Raw genomic sequence first — 22,174 nt, forward strand, 5'->3', positions numbered from 1 at the left:
ACAGAAAGTAAACATTTCGGGCTAACTCTCCAAAGCCTCACAATTTGAGAATGAAGCTTAAGCAAATACCATACAATTTCTTGGCAATGAGTTTTCTTGTCACGCTAATTAGGATTGCAGGAAATGCACAACTCAGAAACACCAAAATAACAGTTGTCATTTCTGTCAATAAGCAATTTTTTCTTGCTTCCTGTGTACTCAATACCTGTGACATTATAATGGAGCAGACAGATTAAGGTCAAATAGCACTCTTGAGGTTTGAATCACAAAAAGGGTAGGCAGAGAGAGCTCCTCACCAGCAAAGGGTAGCCCTTAAACTCCTGCGTCCCATGGCCTTGGCACACATGGGTGCCTTAACCATACTAAACTTCCTTCCCCCCAAGTCCCCAGCTTCCCCAGCACTGTGCTACTTACAGACATCCTCAGCATGGAGGCAAGAGACACATCACAAGAATTCATTCAAGCAGAGCTTCACTTTTCGAGAGGAAACTGGGCATATTTTATTTATACTTCATCTGGCCTTCAGAAGCCCTGAATCGAATGAGGGCATTCCAGATGACGGAACATTGTCATGGCTGCAATTCCTTCCCATCAATAAGCATTTCTAAACCCAGGGATTACATGCTCTACAATTAAATTTCTGAACTAATACTAAGCAAGAGAAAACGGATGAAGCACCAGAGATTTTATTCATGGCACAGGATTGGGACATTCCTACGTGTCCACAAACGGCTCAGTAAAACCACTCGGAGTCTTACCCTGTGTGAAAGGGAGAAACAGAATTGTTCTAAACCCCTAACTGGAGCAGTTAACAAGGAATCCTTTCAACATGGATCAAAGTGGTTCTTAGGAAGACTCCACATGAATTTGGTCAGTTTCCAGTCACTCTTGATGGGGAACATGAAGATAATCCAAAATAGAAGACACGCGCACCACGTAAACTTTTCTGACTAGCGTGACCTAGCTAAACTGGTGGAGCGGCTCAGGAGGGAGTCTGAACAATGAATCAATCTTAACTTATCCAATAAATTGAATACTGGCACAAAGTGATCGGGACAATGTGGGAACTGACAGCACAGGGTCTAAACTCAGGCCGACCAAAGTTCAAACCCTGACAGCCTCACTTCCTAGTTCTCTGTGGGAAACTGTTACATGCCTCTTCCTATGGATTAGCTGAGGTCCATTATAACGTATTCTCTCCAGCTATGGGACCTCAGTCAAGGTTACACAAGCTCTCTAAACTGTCTTGTCATATGTAAAAATGGTGCAAATAATAGTGCTTTATTTCATGGTGTTGCTGAGAGGATTAAATGAGGTATTTCATGGAAACGATGTATTCCAAGGTTTGGCACTGAAGTAAATGTTCACTGAACAGGAGTCAGAATCCAGATTCGACTTCATGCAGCTGCACACACACATGACCCTGTACTGTTTAGCTAGAGCTTAGGTGTGCCTGAGTTGTGGTTGTGCGGTTTACAAGATGCCTGGCACCTGCATGTGTATTTACGAGTTCTCACTATTCCACAAAGTACCTGGACTGAAATAAGGGGAGGGACATCCATCAGAAGAGTGAGAAGACATGGGTTATGGCGGCTGCCTCGTGGAAAGGCCAGTCCCATGAGCCATGACGTACTATTGCTAACCTTGTTTCTTCTTCATATAATGATTGGGAATCCCCCTATTTTTGGTAATATAACTTTAAAAAGAATCTTTATAGCTTTAAACAGAGTCCATATGGTAGCCGAGTATGGAGGAAATGTATTCTCCTGAGAGGTGATGCCTTCATGTAGCCTAAAGGGTCTCTCTCTGGACGCGTGTCTGCCCTTCTGCACTCGATGCTTGAAGGAAGAGAATAGTGGCCAAAATCTCTCCCATTCAGGTTTGGCTATTCCCTCTCATGGGCTGCCCATGTCCCTAACCTAAACTACAAGAAGATTCTCTTGTAAAGAGCTAGAAGGTTTAAAGGAGACAAGACAATGATATACACCAAGTATGTTTAAGTGCCCAAAGGTTGTCAGAATTGGCTGCTATGTCAAAGGCTATTTCCTAGAGACCAGCTCACTGGGTAGGCAGCCAGACTATCCTTGCTACCCAAGTGGTCTTTCATAAACAAAACCCAACACAACACAAACAACAATACCAAGACCAAAAGTTCACCCACTTCGGTCATTTGGAAATAGCAGTTCAAAATCCCATGCACTGCAATTTGCATTATAAATGCATTAACTTGGAGATGGGCGGTGGCTAAGAGAAATCTCTGGATAAGTTTCTAACAGTAGATGCCGACCATCTTCAGCTGCCCAGCACGAACTGTTTACTGTTTACAAGGTGCGAGGCAGCACAACAGGCCTATTCACCGTCGCATTAAGCATGGGCTCTCATGGTACTGAGGCCACAGGGTTCTTGTGACAAGAGAGAACTCACGGAGAGGGCACAGATGGGGTTAGAGAAAATGGCTAGGACTACTAGAGTAAATCTCCGTGACCGTGTGCACCACGCTGACACGGATGCACCACGTTACAATTCGGCTGATAATCAGCTCCCGTCCTCCAGAGCAACCTCCTGCTCTTACTTAAGGGACATCACAAGTCACAGTGCAGTGTTTTGCAAGACTAGATGGCTGACCCTGCTTACAGCATCACAGAAGTTGTACATTGGTGTCCCTCTTCCTTCTTACTACCACTTCTACCTGTGCACTTTTCACACTGCAGTAAGTCCCCAGTTTACCTGTTTGTCTCCTCTACCACATCTGTGTAAACACTGGTGGACAAAACTGCCTTAGTCATCCTTGTAGCAAAAATGCCTGGAGTAAGGCCTGGAATGTATTTGGTAGTGAATACACATTTGTCAGAAAAATGAGCAAAAGAATAAATACTAATAGATGAGACCTTTCCAGCAGTCAAATGTCTCTGTGAGGATGAGGAGATGCTGAACGTTTTTGTGTGTATTTGAGTGTGCGAATGTGCTTTTGTTCCTGAAGCCAGAGAAGATACTGAATGACCTCGCTCTCCACTGCATTCTACACACGTATGTGGGAGGGCAAGAGGGAGAGAGGAGTACGTGTGTACCTAAATTTTCTTCCCATCTGGCTGGAATGGAGTAATTTTAGGCATTGGCCACAAGGATGAAGCCTCCTTGACTATCTGAGGCTGCATATTTCTGTGTCTGAAATGGAAGATGGAAGATGGACTGCTCCATCGGTTAGTAAGCGCTGGGGCTCTCTCTCACAGGTCACACCTGTGTGATGTGTGGGCAATATGGTGGAGAGGCAGGCATGGGCTGTCAGAAGGACAGTGTCACCCGCTGTGGAAGCCTTGGTGATTTAGGTACGTGATTCATGAGCAAAGCAAGAAATGACTCTTACGGGCATGGTCCCAAGATCCCAGATGGCTAATGGATTTCATCCTCTTTCCTTCATTCTTTATAGAATTAACTGAAGGCCTTCTACAAGCCAGGCACTGTTCTAGGTATTGAAAATGTACCTGTAAACAGAATAGGCAAAGCCCCTCTCTCATCACGGAGCTGCATGAGAGTCTGGTTCCATGGGTGGTGGCCACCTCAAGCCCTGGATTTTTGAGAGATTGCTCAACTGCATCCAAGCTCGTGGGAAAAGTCATGGTTGATGGGGGATCAGACATGGGGATGGGATGGAACAGGGACAGTATATACCGTATATCCTCCAACCCTGCCCAGGCTGCTAGGTGAGTCCCACAGCCAAGCTGATGAGCTGACATGGTAGGGCAACAGGGCTGTCATGACCTGCCCGCGTGCTAGAGGGTGAATGGCCAGAGGTTGGGGTAGCGAAGGGGTACAGCAACAGCATGAATGGCAGCAGCTTTCCCCCTTTGCTTTCCACAGCCAGAATTTGCTCTCAACTTTTTACTGTAGAAAGGGAGGTACCTGTTCTGCCTCACTCCAAATGCTCCTCCAGTCTAGTGTAGGATGGGAATGCCCCTTCTATAAGGAGCTTCCGGTGCTAAGACTGGGGTGGGGGGTGGGGTGGGCAGGAAGAGGTTAAAATTAGGAAGGAGAAGAAAGACATCACATTAAAAGAGAGGAGGACTTAACCCCCAAATAAAAACATGCCACCCAGTGAGTGCTTCAATGGTACGCTTGGAGTCTGCTGGACTGAAAGCCTTGTCTATGGTCCTCTGATAAAATAATTAATTCATCCAAATTTATATGCTTATTAGAAGAGTCTGTTAGATTCAACAACTTCCTGGCTCTTTTAGCCCCAATTTTAGTGTCACACCAAATTCCTCCATCTTCAGAGGCTCCCTGTGGCTGGAGCCAGCTAATGACACGTGGGCTCTTGTGGCCCGCTGGGGAGAAATGCTGCCGAGCACGGGGTTTCCTGGGCCTGGGTGCAGGGCTTCGAAGACGGCTCATAAAGAAAAACAATGAGTGAGGAGCTGATTAAGCATCAATCAGTTCCACCTGTCTCCCAACCTGAAGGAGCACCAGACTCGCTTCCCTCTGCAGTGAGTCTGACGAGTGTGCGGATCCCATTCATTCTACCGATGTTTGCTTCTCCGTATCTCCAGTTCTCCACTTTCAACGTGGATTGGAATAAATCGCTTTTAAATTGCTCAGAGACACAGAGGAAGGTGTTAGAGGGAGAAAAGGTTATAAATGCAAAGCATGACTGTTCTTTAGTGTCATTATTTCAAAGCCCGGGATCCATTCATTTCTGTGCCTGCTGCTGTGTTCTGGGTATGAGGGGAGTCTCTGCAACACACGGCCTCATTTTCATCGTATTTGCCAACTATTTTAGCCATAATTCCACTTGGAGTGTTTTAATATATTCCAGTCATATGAACAGGCAATCCAAAATGGGATCAGTGACATCCTGTGAAGGCACCAGTTTCTCAAGGACAAATATATGCCCCTCACACTCAAAATTCAGGCCGCAGTCCTCGGCTGTTTGGTGACCTCCCACATCACGGCTCGGACACCACGGGCCTCTTCTCTTTTCCTCCCCAGGACATCAGGGGCCTCAGCTTCGGCCTATTTCCCACTCTCTGACAGGGTAAGTGGATGGTAGGGGAAGTAAGGGTTCTTTTAAAATTTCCAAGGCTGAGTAAGACATTCACGAGGCTGGGTTAATAGGAGTGCGCGAGACAGTAATGACACGCTGTTGAAAACCAGCGCTGCCAAATGTAATTTTAAAGGAGCTTGAGCTTTTCCCACCATCTGATGTGGGGAAAAGTAAAATGAGGCAAATGGCAAAAAATAGCATTGCCACTAAAGGGCCCGGACATTCTAACGATTCTAAAATGTCATCCTGAGACAGAAAAAGAACGGGCAGCCGAGAGTACAAACTGGGGAACGAACACACTTCACTCCTGGGTTGTCACGAACAGTCATTGAACTACAGATGACCTTGCAAGGAAATGAGATCTTAATTAGTACAAACCAGATCTTCGGCCAAGGAGATAAATAATTTACCTAACTGTTTTATTCATGGCACCACCAAAATGACTTGGAGGTAGAAATGATCAAATGCATTCACATAAAGAGAAACTGAGGCAGAAAGGAGGTACATATGCTGTTGGCTGGTGAGTGTCCATTAAGTGTTCTCCAGTTTGGGTGTTTACTCATGAGGATGGTGCCTTTAAGGGCCTAGCAGAGCTTTAATTTTGCAGTCAATCAATCAATCAATCAATCCATGAGTTAGGGTCGCCTGCCAGGCAAAGTGAGTGACTATGGGCCAGCCGAACGCTCTAGCCTACTTTCTCCTGATTACGATGAAGTTAACAACAGCACCTTCTCCACCTACCTCTTTGGGCTCTTGTGAGAGCCAACAGGGCAGCATGTGTGGATATGCTTTCCCAAATCCAAGTGTCACACAATGATGAGAAATCGCTCTGAAGCCACAGAGCCTCTCACCCACTCAGCCTTCCCCCTACCTTACGAACGAAAACCCCGCCAGCCAGCCAGGCCCCAGAACTGAGATAGTCACTGTTGATAACAAGCTGCCCTGTGCCTTAAGGAAGGGATCGCACTTGTTTTCTTCACTCTAACAGTCCTTGCACCATGTCTGGCTCTTCAAAGCCAAACTCGGATCTATTTGCAAGTCCCCTAAGGTCACGTGGTACTTTCCCGGCAGAATTATAGGCAGTGGGGCAAAATGACGCTTTCATCACACCACTAAAATAGTTCTCCATCAGTGGCTCCCCCAGGAACCGACCCGATGGGGTCTGAGGTCCATCTATGCCTGCGACAGTCAGCCCCTCAGCCCCTCAGCGAAGGTTTCCTCCCACTCTTTCCCCGGCAACAGAGCAGCTGGGTGGCTTTGTGGCTCCCTCCGGAATGTGTCTTCTCTGCTTCCAGCACGTGGCCCTCCCTCGTCTCTCCTGACGGCAGGCCCGCCCTGCCCAGCACCCACCTCCAAATCTTTCACAGTGCCTTCCCTGCTCCCTGAGCCCGAAGGGACTCTCCCTGCCCCCCGCCCCCGTCCCATCTGAACTTCTTCAGGGTCCACTACCAACTTTTTGAATGAGGAGGCGTGAGGAAAAGCCAGTTGGGGGGCCGATTCCTTGAAGCCAGTGGGGAAGTGAGGGAGCCAGGCACCCCAGGCAAGCTTGCTGTGACAGCCGCTGCTTGATCACGAGGTCTGACCCTCGAGACAGGGCCTTACCTTTCCTGGTTGCCACCGCATCCCCAGCCCCTCACTGGACGCCTGGCACAGCGTGGGTCCTTGGTAAGTAAGTTTTAAACCATAGCAACGTCCTTCCATGATTAACTTTAAAGCCACAGCTGATCTAGAAAGCCACTGCCCAGAAATGACCTAATGAGTTACTGCAGCATTGAAAAGACAGCGCGAGAGATTCTGACCCCATTTGCAACCCCAACAGAAACAGACTGTAAACCACACCACTGATGGATTTTTACAAAAATCACTAAAAACCTACCTTGGTTTCTCGGAGAAGAAACTGCAGGTCTCGTCCACTGAGGATACCGTGGTTTTTCACGTAACTGGGAATATTCTTCGTGCTGGAGCCGTAAACAGTCGCGTGTACTTCCATGTAGGTGTGAATAATGTCCAAATAGATTTTCTTATTCTAAAGAGGGAACACAAAGGGAAGGCATTTGTTTTTTTCTTTTCATTCTAGTAACAACCTGCCTCATAGCTGGAGGCCACAGAGACAGAGTTCTTAATATAGAGGTTGCAGGAATTTGGCATTCCAAACCCACAATATTTCTTTCAAAAGTAATCTGACTGGATTTTGAGGGCAAACATAGTCATACTGCCGCTGTACAATTCTGTGAGAAGGAACATATTATGTAGCAATATATTACTGAATACCAATGATAGCTCAAGGCCAATTGCTTTAAAGTATTATCCCCACTTTGTAAATTAGCAGGGACCCAGCACTTTGCATTTGGCTCCTCTGCCTTATGGGGCAGGAAGTGTGGGGAAGGAAAGCCCAGAGAAGGCAGTCAATATTTATCTGGAGATGCTAAGCTGTCCCCGAGGAACGCAAACATCCCCAGCTCTTGCCAGTATTTCTAGTGATGATTAACGTATGTTGTCAGAACTGGATCCCACCTAGTTGGGATGAGGGGGAGACGAGAGTTTCCCACAATACGCATTGACTGACTCGCCATCTGGCGAGATAATGAGCATATCCAGGTAGACAAAAAATGGAAAAAAGATTAAATGTAAACTTCAATGAACCCTGAACCATTCAAAAGTAGTTTCATTTTTATTAGAAGCAAAACAAAACCTCTTTTCTGTACTGAATTTCGAGGCACGTTTTCTAAATCAAAACCACCCGGGAAGTGGAAGCGACTCGTTTTCCCTTCCTCTTCACGTTTCCGAGTGACTAAGTAGCATAAGCTGGATTTTGTAGGTTGCTTTTTCTTTTTTCTTTTCGAAATTTGAAAGATTCAAGTTCTGCAATGTTTTCCAGTTGTACAAAAGTGGGACAAGCTTTTTTTCTCATTCCAAGCCCATTTTCACACACTCCAGGAAAATGTATTACTAGCCAGTTCTATGACTAGAGACCGCAAGGGATGTAGGGGTGTGGCACCAGCAGCCACCGAGCTCAGAGAAGGGGAAGGGGCTCTGCTGGGGGGAGGGCGGCAGTGCTTCCCAGCCTCCTCACAGTGTTCTGAGACGGGCGCAGGGCCTGCCCTCTGCCATGCGCTGCCCTGGTGGGGGATATTACAAAGGGCTCTCCATTTTGTGGGAGGCATGTTTCAAATCACGTATCAGAAGTCTTCATGGCTGGAAAAACAGCCTCGTTCCCTTCTCTGTCTTATGCACCACGATGATTTTGTTCAGAAGCAACCAAGTCCATGCCTGAACTCTAATGTATGCATTAAATGAAACACTTGGCCTGAAAGTTTAATTTCATGCCATGTTTGGTATGGCTGGAAGATGTTAAATTCATCACTTCAGAGATGTGTACCCTTGAATTAATGCAGAGGTGACTAGAAACAGTTTCTAAACCCTGACTTCCCATTCATAGCTTGAATCAAATTTAGGATCACCTCCGTGATATACATTAATTTGAGGGGTTCTAGGATATGGGTCTTGTGCCAGATGTACCTGGTGATTCCTGTCCCCACAAACCCCCTTCTCAGGGACTCCATCCCCACCCACAGCCCCCTGGTGAGGAGGGAGGGAATTCTGTGACTCCGGCCCCCTGCCACTGCTGACCAGCCCGGGGTGTGTCTGACCCGAGGGGGACCCATCTCTAGGCTGGCCAGGAGCCTGGGACGTGGCCAGGCTCCGGAGGGTGAGCTGAACCAATCAGACCCTCTCTCAGGAGCTCAGAATCTGGTACACAGAGAGATTCCTGCCAGATGGCCATGGGCTATAGAGCAGAAAGGTCACTTTGTGTCAGAGTCTGGGCGATTAGGAGCCAGACACAAGTTCTGAAGAAGGCAGCTGCCAGAGGTGGAAAGAGAGCCAGGTGAGAGTTGACAGGAGGAAAGGGGAAGACCGAGACAGACAGTTGGTGATCAGAGGGACCAGTGACTGAGACCAAGCATGACAGAGAGACAGGGCATGGGAGGGAGAGGAGGAGGAGGAAGGAAGATGGTGGGAGCCCATGAGGAAAGCAAGCACAGAGACACGGAAGAGCGGAAACCTGGTCCCGGAGCTGCTTCTGGGTCCCACTCCATCCACAGCTGTCCCCTAGTCCCAATTTCCCAGATTTTTCTGGATCCTTCCAGCTATAATAACAGCAGCTGCCTTCCCCCATTCCACCCCACACTTTCGCTGGAGCTACTCTGGGTGGATTCCTATCATCTAAAAGGAGGCCTGTTGGGACATCTTGTTGGGCTTTGTTCAGGGACTGGGCAGGCATCTCCCCTTTGAGCAAAAAAGACAGGCTTCCCTCTGAAAAGCCAGCTGCTAGCTGGTGAAGATGGACCAAAGGCCCTTGAATTAGGTCCGCAGTGAGGGACAAAGAACAGTGAACGACCCACACGGTTCCTGTCCTGGAGGTACTCACTTCAGGCAGACCTCAGATTAGGATTCCCAGACCCAATGCCCGGGGAGTGAACAATATACAGGACACAACACACGTATCGCCATCAGTTCCAGAAAAGGTGGGGCCTCCTTGAAATATAGCAAGGTGGAGTGGGGGGAAGCTCAGGCAAATAAAAAGCAGCATATGCAGGGGCTAATAATAAAGTCTGCGAACTTATTAACATGAAGGCCTGGTCAAGTCTGAAAGGAGAAATTATCTTCAAAGAGGATTTATGTAATTTCACGAACGAGAAAATCAAACAGGTTATTAGAGGAGAACAAATGTTTCCAACGTAACTCTAAGCTTTGAAGCTGACCTGACAACTAGGTAATTCAGCCCAGGCCTCTTGTTACCACCTGTGCAGAGTGCTGCAGACATCGAGTGAGGGTGACTCACGCCACGGATCCCAGAGAAAGGTGCCCTGGAGTCACCCACACGGAGCTGCCTCCCCGCTCAAAGGTAATGTGCACTGGATGCTACAGGAATCCAAAGAGCCAACTCCACCTTAGGACCATTGCCTGAATTTCAGGTTCAAATGTCCAGCTGCCTCCTGAACCTGTCTACCTTGCTGGGCTGCAGGCACTTCCAACTCAACAGGTCAAAAAGGGAATCCATCACCTTACGTTCCCAGACCAGCGCCACCCTGTGTGCTCCTCATCTCAGTGACTGACATTAATCTGCACCAGATTCATTAAGTTCCTGCACTAGAATCACCCTTGTCGTTCCACACATCAAAGTAGGCAAAAAGCCCTCTTGATTTCTGCCTCCATAGTATCAAATAGGCCTTGATCCTAGCCCACCTTGACGGTGCCAGGATTAATACAACCGGCATCTTAACACATCTTCCTGTGGCTCAAAAAGGTGATGCACCTTGTCCAAGCTTTCGACAAGTGAGCAGCAGCTTTGGGACTGACCACAGAACAATCTGTGTGGCTCAACATCACTTTTGAACCATGCAAAGCAATGCTATGCACATGGACATTTGCTGTTAAGTACAAAAATATGCATGGGGATGACAGACTCCACCTGCTGGATACAGATTACTGAGGGGGCAGGGAGGGCTTGGGGAGGTGGATGAGATTTAATGGTGTTTGTAATATATAATTTCCCTGTTAAAAGTCGCAAAATATTAACATCTACGTAGTTGGGTGGTGGGTGTTTGATATATTAATTAAAATAGAAAAATTTTAACTACATGCAATCAAGGACAAAGAGAAACCGGTCTGTAGGACTTCAAAGCTGGCACCACTGGCCCCTCACTGGAAGGCTCAGCTCCCGCCACGAAGAGAGGTTCAAGGGATCCTCTTCTCTCTTCGACGTACATTGCTATCTTTTGGGTTTAAGAAATAGGGTGCTGATGTTTCTTAAAGTAACCATGGCCCAGCCTGCCTTCCCCAACCCTTGGGTAGGACAAAAGTGGGGAGGGAGATGTGCAGGGATGGGGACGCTTTCCAGCATCTCCCTCCCTTCCTTTATTTTAGATATTCAGGCCCAGGGCAAAAGTGCTACCATGAACCGAGTGTCTTGGATTTTGTTGATCCAAGAACTGGATTCAGATCACTCCCTAGAAAGCCTTCCCTGTCTGATCTAAGAGACCAAGGTCAAAGAAAATTATCTACTCCTCAAACCCTATCACCTACAAGTTAATGAGATGCAGTCAGAAGCCTCTTGCACTGACCATCAAACCCAGGCAGGCCACCGCCCCTTTCTGGGGGCTGAGAGAGAGAAATGCCTCCAGTCCCAGCTGAGCAACTTGGGAGCCCCAGAATGCTGTTCAACAGCCTCTAGTTCAACTTAAACTCATATTAAAAACAACCAATCAAACTGATTAAAATTCAAATCTACCTAAACTCATTTGGAGGTGGGGGGAAGGGGAGATGAAAAGGCAAAGGAGAGAACATGCTGGAGCAAAGGAGGAATGTTTTCCGTGTGTCTGTGGATGCTGACGATTGTCGCTGGAGGCAGGTGCATTTGCAGAATTGGTCATAAGCTCTCCGGAGCTTGAATAGAGAGCTTTAGGAAAACAATTCAATCTAAAGCAATACCAGTGCGCTTCTACAGCAGCGGGAGAGGCAGAAAGCACAAGTGGAGAACCACGAGCCCTTTCCTTTCCCAGCCGGTGAATTAGGAGTAGAGGAATGTTCTTTGGCAAATGTCAGTATTCTGAGCTTTTGGTTGCACAGGGATCTTCTTGCCCGCAATATCCCTGCTCCCCACTGCAGACAACATACATCCTTTCTCCGGGAACCCTACTCCCCTCATCCACTTGGCGCCTGTGACTTGTCAGTTTAAAATAAATAATTCTATAGCTCTGCCCAGAGTTTTTGGTCCAGGGAAAGCACCTGGTGAGTGCTGAGCCCGTGGGCATCTTCCCTAGGAAGAAATGACGGGTGTGGAAGAGCCAATCCCTCCCCAGAGTCCAAAGCTGTGCTGCCACATCCAGCGTGGGTCCCGTCACACGCAGGTCAAGCTCCAGACAGAGATAACGAAGTCCTTGCTTCAAGAAGGCCAAATGCGAGACAGCACGTGTTCTCTGAGCTGATGCCTTGTCCGAATGGTGACGCATCCTCCCGAGCCTTCTCAGACTCCTCTAGTTGCCTTGTGGGTGCTCACGCCACCCAGGCTGCCCTGCACCATCAGACCGGGAGGAAGCTACACCGGGAGGTGGGGGGCATCGGGGGGCCACAACCCTGAAAAGCATCCCAGAAGTACAGGGGCGCTAGTTCCCGGAGAGGTGGACCAGGGCCCCTGAGAAGCAGGACACAGGGGGGGCCAGGGAGAATAGAACTGCCCTCTTTCTCTCTCCGGCAGACTCCACCAAAGCCGAGTTCCTCCTTGCAAAGCTTCCAGGAGTGCCGAGTGCCATGTGGCCAGGCCAATCGTCCGCGCCAGCACATCACCTTGTACTTCTCCTGGCCTCACTCCCCTCTTCCTGTGCCCTTGCAGCCCTGGGCTTGCACCTCCTTCCCCAGTAACGAGCAATACCCAAACTTACCTCAGGCCTTGCTTTCTAGAAGAGGCCCTGGGCTGAGACCCTGTTTTTAGGCCCTCACACCTTCAATCCACCATCCTCAGGGCTGGTGTCCAGAACTGAAGATTTCGGTCCCCCGTACAAAGTCTTCAAAGGCTCCTCGTGGCGGTGAGAGACCACCTCGTTAGCTATGCACACAAGGCCCTCCACAAAACGGGCTTCTACAGGCTTTCCAGCTTCATCTCCTACCGTCCTCCCTCCTCCTTTGTGTCAGGTCTACCTACATCCCCCCTGCTTCTGCCTTGGCCTGAATCACCCTTCCTCTCCCCCTCCTTTTCTCTCCTGGACTCCTCCCCCTTCCTTCTCTGCAAGCTGGCAATCCCTGGGCTCACCCTGGTGAAGTGAGGTGCCACCTCCTCAGTGCAGTCTGTATCGCTCAATTAATTAAACAAGGAGGCCATTAGACGGCGGTGGTTCTGATGCTGTGGTGGCCTCCATAAAGCGAAGCTGGCAAATGCCTCGAAGTTATACAATCAAAACGCTGGAGAGACGACCAGTCACCAACAGCCCACTAGGCGGTAAGGCGCAGCCAAGGCGATAATCTCCCTTCTTCGCTTCCACACCTCCTCTACGTCTTTGTGCCCCCATCCCCTCCTGTCAGGAGAGTGCTCCTAACTACTTCCGGTTTGGCACTGCCTCCTGCAAACTGATTTTGTTCAAATAAACTCTTAAGCTTTTTAGTATGCCTCAGTTTATCTCTGCACAGTCACTTCCTGTTTGGCTTCCTCGGGCTGCCCTGGCCTGGCCTGCCCACTCTGCGGGGCTGGGGACTTCTGAAGGGCAGGATGCTGGGGCTTCCAGGCCTGGGGGGGCCTGGCGCAGAGAAGGAGCTCAGGACACGTTAGGGGCTGGGTGAGCAAACAGGGAGGGCGCAGGGCGCACAGCACATTTATGGGCTCACGGAGAAGCCGGATCTCAGGCTTCCTCCCGCTCGGCTCTCCTACCCAGTCCTGCCCAGCTTCCCACCCTGCCTCAGGAACTAGGTCCTTCCCCAACAAAACCTTCTCCCAGCAAATGAGCTTAAGGTCCGTGACTTTACCTCAGGTGTATTTTAATGAAAAGAAAACCGAGAGTTGCAGACCTTACAAGATGTCTTTCATAGTTGAGTCATCTTCCTTATAATCTAGTTCTCTTAGGAGTTGTGAGGTAGAAGGACAGGAGGGAGGGAGACATTTAAAACAAAACAAAACAAAACAAAAAAACCCTACCTCATTAGCCTGTTCCTGAAGTCTAAAATTCAACCAGGATGAAAAATTCTTTTATTCCAAGATTAGAAGTTCTAAAATGCAAATCTCTGAATTTCAGCAGTGAAGCAGAAAGAATTTACATTACAGAATAATCAGACCTTAAGGTCCTTGGCTCATTTATTGCAAGTAACCACCCAAGGTTAAGGGGTGTGTGTGTGTGTGGGGGGGGGGTCCTTGCTGTGTCTCACTCAGGCCTCCTAGGCTTCTGGAAGACTCTGGGAAGCTAAGATGCTCTAAGCCTGCCACCCTTGACCCTTCCTCCCTAAATCCTGACCTTTGAAGGAGAAAGGCGGATGTTCAATCATTACAGTGGGAATAACGGGAACCTTGTGCTCTTGTCTCCAGCCTGGCCTGTGGCCCCCCTATGGACCCATGGCCAACAAAAGAAGGGAATCTGCTTCCTTTTGCTGTCCTGGGCTCCACACTTATTCTTGACTGGACCTCAGCTGCTATAAATTACAACTCATCTAGCGCAATGGGTTAGTTGTACATAAGCCACACTTGAGTCTGTTATGAGTAGTTCTAGAACCTACCTACTGCTGAGTTTTGGGCAGAGGGCGAAAAGAAAAGGATGTGGAATGAGTGAAAGGGAAGAATATTCAAAAGTACTTGACTTATTCTCTACTGTCCAGTTAGGTGGCTCAGATTTCTTGAGATTTCTAAGAAATTCCGAAGATTTTTTAGGCTGAATGGCTAATGTGGAAAGAGCAATCAGCCCTGTTACTGCTGGTGGATCTATAAATATTGAATATCACTTCCAATTATATTAGACATTTTCTAATACGTGCTAAGCTCGAATTGGGAATAAAATGTATATAAAAGCTACTTAAATATATACCTTCATTAAAAAACATATGGTACACTACCCGCCAGACCATAAAATGGGACAAGCTAGAAATGAGTCTCAAGATGGCTAGAGCCTTCACTTCGCTGCCCAACCTGAACCCAAGCCCACCCCACCCCCAGATCTTTCTATCTGAACCCTAGCTGGTTAGCTAGCATGCTTCCCCATTTTCCCAGTACTTTCAAGTTTCAGGGATTTCTCTGCCTTAGCACTGGGGCCTTCTGTAATTTAACAAATGCCTCTCAAAGGACCCTGGGGACCTGCCAGCCAGTTTGTGAAAACAATGAACTCTCCTTTCTACTTTGAGAAGGGCAGGAGGTCTTCAAATGGTAAAGCTGGCTTCTCTCACAGCCCCCTCGCCCCCCAGTGCAAATGCAGTCACTTACGGATAATGGTGCCCCTTACTCTGCTCTGACTGCTGCGGGCCAAGAGCAACAAAGCCCACCAGCTATGCTCCTGTGCTAACAGGTAGCAGGTGGAAAATGGGCCACTGTTACCACACCAGGTGTCACAACGTAAGAACAGAAAACCAAGAGGCTGCCTTGGCAGAACTGAGGTTGCATTTTTTAGAGAGCCCGCATGGGTTGGGTGAATTATGGACTGAATGGAGGTGACCTGTGAGTCTCACCCACTCCTGACAGAGTGGAAGACACGGGATCCCAATGGGCTTAGGCCAGCGCCCAACAATTGGATGCGGTCTAAACATAGAGAAGGGGTCACCTGGCAGGACTGTCCTCTGTGTCTCCAGGGAAGGGTTCGGAATCACATTCACTCTGGTGGGCAGTGTGACAAGTGTGAACACGGGGCTTCTCCTGCCAATTAAACTGAGGCCCCAATGGCCAGCCACCAAGCGACAGGTACCACATAACTCAAAGTGAGCAGTACGCCCTCCTCCCCACACCCTGAGAGGGGAAGAGGGTGGTCATCCCTGGGGAGCTGTTGGCTCGCTTCCCTCCTCTACCTAACCAGCTGGGCAAGGCTCTAGAGGACCACTGGGAGAGCTTCACGTGCATCCCTGGGAACTCCTGGGGCACACAGATTAGCACCAGATCCAAGCTTTGAAATGCCTCATGGTTGGAGCCTGGAGCTGGAAGGATGCCTTGAAGGAGATGTCAGGAATAGGAACGGACCAGAACTCCCAGGATTTCTCAAAGGAACAGATGACTGTTTCCCTTGGTGCAGGTGTGGACCACACAGAAAGGTGCCCCACTGGATCCTTCGAGGAAGGGCTCTGTCCAAGGGGCCACAGGGAGGGTGGGCTGCTGGAAACCAGCCCTGAGAGGGAGCCACACCTTCATTTTAGGCTTCTCAGGCAAAACAGCATTTAGGAGAGGAAGGAAAGGAGCTTAACTTGAGATGATGTTCAGAGTTTCCACTATTAAACTAGAATGGGTATTTTAATTACTGCACTTGGACTGTTCTTGGAACTGAAAGTAACAGAGGGTTTTTTTTTTTTTTTTTTTGCAAGTTTTATAGGACCTGCCCAAAATTGTATCCAAGGGGCAGAAAAGACTAACTGTACAGTTCAAGGGAGAAAAAAGTTGTTTCTTGCTTGAATTCAACAGAATCTCCCTCTTTCAATGTAATGTTTACAGATACAAGGTGATTTTAGGTGGAGCACGGGTAAAAGTTTTTAATTTTAATAGTTGTAAGTCTACTTATATACGGCTTAGAAAAACTAAGTAACACACCCATGAGATTTCATGCTCATTCATCACTTATGATAAAGCTAAAATAATTATTTTTTTTAAAGATTTTTACTTATTTTTGGACAGAGAGAGAGACAGCGAGAGAGGGAACACAAGCAGGGGGAGTGGGAGAGGGAGAAGTAGGCTTCCCACGGAGCAGGGAGCCTGACGCAGGGCTCGATCCCAGGACTCTGGGATCATGACCTGAGCCGAAGGCAGACACTTAACCAACTGAGCCACCCAGGTGCCCCTAAAATAATTATTCTTAAAATGAGCCCATTAAAAATACCAAGCAATTAATAGTCCAGGTGGGGTATGCATGTAACAGAGGTCTGAATTTGGTATGGGTGACTTTAGTCTGGAACCTAATGCTTCAAATAAGTGTGTGGTGGTGAGCCTCATTTCACTAAGAGGTGAGGAAGGGCCACATTCTGTCATTCCATCAACCACGCTGGTGGCAAGATCATGGCCAGGGGACTCAGGTCATTCCCTCTGTCAGCTAGCAGGACAGAGAAAGGCAAGATGCTCTGAGTAGTAAAAGTGCAGAGAGATGGAAGAGGTGGGTGGATGGAGTCAAAAGGAAAAGGTGGTAAACCACTCTCAAAGTTGTCTCACTTTGCAGAAGTCTGGGGATGGAAGGCTTCCTCATAAACCACACTTTTGCCCCGCGGCAGCTGTCAAACTTCACACTGCTCAGCCAGCACCGTGCATGAAGTTCACTCCCCGGGTCTGACCTGGAATAACCTTCTCCCTGGTGAACTTCTCACACTCTCTGAAGAAAATCTTTTTCTTGGGTGAGCATGTGCAAGGCTATTCAGAGTGAAGTGTTTGGGAGGCAGGACACCGGGATACAAGCTTTAGTCTACCCAGAACCACCTAGATCAGCCTGGACAACCTGCTTTATCTTTTGCAACTTCAAGTTCTTCAGTTGTAACATGAGGGGCTTATTGATTGGAAGGTCCTTTGAGCCCTAAAGTCCATGAGTTACATTTACTACTTAGGGACGCCTGGGTGGCTCAGTCAGTTGAGCATCTGCCTTCACCTCAGGTCATGATCCCAGGGTCCTGGGATGGAGCCCTACTTCAGGCTCCCTGCTCAGTGGGGAGCCCCCTTCACCCTCTCCCTCTGCCTTTCCCCCCCGCTCATGCTCTATCTGTCTCAAATGAATAAAATCTTTAAAAGAATAATAAATTTACGACTTAAAGCACCTTCCTCCCTGCTTTCCCAGGGGTTACAGGGCCAGTAATCTGCAAAGGAGATGAGGCACAGGGGCTCTGATGGCCACCCAGGTCCCCTCTCCTCCCAGCTCACCCGTCCCTGGGTGTTGAGAGCTCGGTGTTAAGCTCATTAGAAAACTGCCCTCCACTGCCGAAAGCAATGACCCTGGGTGGGGAGAAGTGTAGGGGGGCGGTGTCACGACTCTGGAACAAGTCACTCTCCACCTCCACTTCCCCAAAGAATCAGACCGAGGCTGGCCGCCAACTGAAAACGCATGGAGTACCTGGAGCTTTTGACACCCAAAGGCGATCATTTGTTAACACCCCCACTTTTAGGTCCAAGATTATCTTCAGGAGTAACTATGAAATGAAATGAATAATGACTGGAAAAGTGAACAATGGACATCTTCCTTTCTGAGCTTTGCATATGTCAGGAAAAAATTAAAAAGGATGACCTTGTGAAAACAAAAAAAGTAAGAGATTAATCCTTCTTAATAACTTTAATGTATTCTTCTACAAATAGGGGGGAAAAAATCTCCATTTTGGTTTCTTTCAGTAATGGGCCACATCACATTTTCTGTTTTCATGTGTTAGCTTCTGTAGATCTGTCACAGATTCCATCAAAATCAACTCGTCCTATGTTCACGGTAATGGACAGTGTAGCCATATTCGTCCACCTATCTTTACTTAGTTTATCGAGGAACGCTTTTTATTAATTTCAAACTTGCTTTCATGTGAAGCAAGATATACAAAACAAAAAAGTGAGAGGCAGAACACATATCCAACCTGGTTATCGCTGCGTGCTAGGATGAAAAGTAATTGCTTTCCTGCAATTTCTAACTTTTCCACAAGTAATTACCTTACAAACAGGAAAAACAAAATAATACCTATGTCCAAAATCACAGTAGGCAGCCCTGAAGGGGCACATTTCCCATGTAGTAACTAATGTTGAGGTTTGGGAAGTGAGATAATTGGAGAAGGCCATGTTTTAGGGAGGCAACCAGGAAGAGAAAACGGATTCTGAGCCCACTTACACAGGACAATGCACACCTTTCGCTTGCATTCTAGAGAGAGGGTACCCCCCCAGGCCTCACCCTCCTGTTAGCCTCTCCCAGTTCCAAATAAGAAGGAAAGCTTGAGTTTGCTGAACCCCACACAAAGGACAGCAATTTACACTGCACGAAGATGCATGTGTTTCTCCCTGGACTCTGCAAAAGCAGAGGTGGGGGGGCGGGGAGGACTGGTTCTATTAGTTTGATTCTGAATTACAAAAAAAAAAAAAAAAAAAAATCCAAAACCAAGATACCATGTTGTGAAGAAACACAGTAACACACAGCCTGGGACTAGAAAAGGTTTCATTTAGCGCTTAATTTGCTCTAAGAGAACTAATGATTTGATGCTATGGTAGTATTTGGAGGTGTTCTTCTCTTTGGAGCCCTAATGAATTAAAAAAACAAGCACCTCTTTGGGGACATCAGGACAACTAAACGGATTCATACAGGTCACAGACGTGCCCTCTGGTGCCATCCCAGACCCCGGCTGCAAAGTCTGCACGGGTGACATCTCCAAGTAACAGATAATTTCATGTTCCAGGAAGCGCTCATTGTTGGGATGGTTATGTGCAGGGTAAACCACACTGCTTCACAGAGACTGAGATCCTTATGGTTGGTGGCTCTTACCAGCAGGAGGCATTCAGGGTAAACACTGTCTCCCAGGATGGATAGCAGAGTTGGGTCACCTGTCACCAGTCTCGCTTCATTATTTAGAGTAAGAGAGGAGAGAACGGGTCTGGCAGGCTAGGCCCCCACCTCTCTGGCTACCTCCGCATTAACCTGAAGGAATGTGGCTTTCTGGGCATCCATCCACATTTGTGTAAATTTTAGTAAGCAGTGTGGGGCAGAGAATGAAGCAATCTGGGGTTTTATTCTAGCTCTGTGACTACTTGTGGGAGCTTCAGGTTTTCTATCTTTAAAATAAGGGAATATCATACCTGCCCTATTATAGGAGCATGCACAGAAATAAATTTTTTTTATTGTTATGTGAAGGGGTCACAATTCCCACCACACTGTCTGATACACACACACACACACCCACACCCACACACACACACACCCACTCCCCACCGTGCCTCTCAAAGAGCTCCACCCAGCACCCTGTCATGTCAGAGACAGGGCACAGACCTCCATGTGGTATAGGGCAGACCCCTCACTCCCCAAGGGGTCCTCTGTCCTCGATGCTGGGCCTGACCGAGGGGATCCCCCCTCTGAGTGGGCCGGCAGGGGCTTGCTTCTGCTGCTCCTCGTCCGGGTCAGGCTCTAGTGCCTAAGGCCCGTGCGTGGTACATTTCCTCTCCAAGGCATTTGGCCCAGTGCCATACCCATTAATATCCACGACTTCATCATGATGGATGTGTCACTTTGTAATAACGTGCATAATCTCTCTCCTCAGAATAGCAAGTGTCAACACATCTTTGTTGTAAAGGCTGGGACCTGACATGTGATAAACCAGGCCATTTAAAATGCAAGTCTCTCTTGGGCTCCTTCCTTCGCCTGATCCAATCAAACTAAGAACACCGTTCTAAATTCCAGGCATCATCTCCTTATACATGTTAAGGAAACCACAGTGGACAGATTGAGATTCTGATTTTGGCACAGCGGTGAAGGTTCCCTTCAAAGGACAGCTAACCACTGGCCTTTACGTGAAAGATTCATTTTTAAGAGGGACGTGAAAAGTACCCTCCCTTTCCCTGAAATAAATCATGCCTCTTGGAATTTCTTCCCTTCATTCCTGACTTTTCTAAAACACAAAGATAGCAAAATAAAAGTGATTGGCCTAATTCATACACATTTGAATCTAAAATGCTGCAAATAAATATTTTTAGAAGGAAAAGCAGCTAAAGTATCTAATTTAGAAGCAGGGGCTTGAAAACAGAAACAACTAAAATACACTGGGGAAATAAAGTCGAGGTCTCATAATCAACTACCATTTTGGAAAACCTCTTTCACACTTTCCATACACTCTTTGCTCCCACTCTATCAATACCTGTCCTCCACCCCCTCACATTTCTCAGGCAATGAGTTCTGAAGGTCTGTCCCTAACCCAATGCTCACCGTCACTTTTCCTAGGGAGGTACAGGAAAAGGGGTTAAAGTCAGATCTGGGGCTCAGCCTGGGCTCTATGTGTCCCTGGCCAAGTGGTTTCACCCACCTGCACCCAGATTTTTTTTTTAAGATTTTATTTATTTATCAGAGAGAGAGAGAGAAAGAGAGAGAGTGCACACACACAAGATGGGGGAGGGGCAGAGGGAGAAGCAGACTCCCCGCTGAGCAGGGAGCCCGATGCGGGACTCGATCCCAGGACCCAGCAGATCATGACCTGAGTTGAAGGCAGACACTTAACCTAGTGAGCCACCCAGGTGTCCCTGCACCCAGATTCTTCAGGTGATAACCAGTCTCCCTTCCAGAGAGGACCCAAAGAGCACATGAGATGATGTGGACAAGTGGTTCTGGAACTACAAAGAGCTGTGCCATAGTTAGGATCTTCTCAGGATTTCTAAACGTTGTGTTCTGTAAGAGTCAAGCCTTTCTTCTCTATCCTTTGTTCACAGCTCACTAACTGTTGCTTCCAGTCTTTAAGAGACTCCCTCCTGCTTAGAAACGCAGCCTGCCATTGACCATCCTAGGCAGTCCTTAGTCCCTTTGGAAGTACTCAGAGGGGCAATTCTTCTTGATACTTTCCTCAAGCAGATCACTAACAGCACCACCTGCCACCCCCCACCTGCCAATGGACCCCTAATTCCCTCCTTTGTAGGGTCTCCCACCCTGTTAAACACTGCTTGAGCTGAGTGTGTCTCTTACTCTCCTTGATTCCAAGCCCCTGGGGGGACCTATTCATTATATCTCCAATCGTTAGTCTAGAAGCTGCTCAATCAACATCTGCTAAATGAAACAGTCAGGAGTCCAAGAGCAAAGACATCTAGGGTCTGAAACCAGACAGGGAGAAGCAACAGGTTGAGAGCGGGCAGAACGATACTGAAGAAGTGATGTTTACTCAGTAAAACAAACCGTGCAGGGGGTAAGAAGGGGGCCACTGTAGTGCAGATCTGGGCCCAAAGAATATCATGTTTAAAAGGAACTCTGTAGGGATTCTTTTAGCAAAAATCAGTGTCTTAAAGTTCAGGGGTGGGGGACTTAATTCTCAGAGACTAAAACACACATCCTGGGACTTAAATTTGTTCTCAGTGGCAGTCTGGACAACTCTACACAGATCCTAGCGGAAACCGAGTCAGAGCGAGCTCCTTGGAGAAGTCCTCCCTCTGAGAGGGTTATGTGGACCTGCCACGGGATTCAAAACAAAATTCCGTTTCTGAAAACAACAGCAACTGACATGTTGAAAATAATTAATTTCTTTCCATATTTTCCGATGATCAAAATTAGCTGAAGCTGAATTTTGCTTTTGGTGTCTGGTTTGTTTGGAGGGCACCAGGCCTTTGCCAGAACCTCATACAGTCCCTCATCTAACTAACGAAGGGGACTGCACGACATGGGGTGCACAGGAACATTCACTGCGATGTAAGAAATAACTATGAAAATGTTCGCTTAGTTTTCCATGTTTTTATAATGTACATAACATTACGGTACTGCACGTTTTAAATAAATTAAT

At 47.7% G+C, this 22,174-nt stretch overlaps 1 protein-coding gene across 8 annotated transcripts in view; it reads right to left on the minus strand.

Annotated features, from left to right (window-relative positions):
- MGAT5 (alpha-1,6-mannosylglycoprotein 6-beta-N-acetylglucosaminyltransferase) overlaps positions 1–22,174 on the minus strand; it is a 332,440-nt gene that overhangs the window by 40,799 nt on the left and 269,467 nt on the right. For all 8 annotated transcript variants that reach the window (XM_081814571.1, XM_081814572.1, XM_081814568.1 and 5 more), the window contains one exon: positions 6,915–7,064. In XM_081814571.1, the coding sequence (XP_081670697.1) occupies positions 6,915–7,064 (150 nt within the window). The remainder of the gene's footprint in view (positions 1–6,914; positions 7,065–22,174) is intronic.

This window comes from Leptonychotes weddellii, chromosome 3, assembly GCF_054177405.1.
Source record: "Leptonychotes weddellii isolate Sample4059 chromosome 3, ASM5417740v2, whole genome shotgun sequence".
Taxonomy (NCBI): Eukaryota; Metazoa; Chordata; class Mammalia; order Carnivora; family Phocidae; genus Leptonychotes; species Leptonychotes weddellii.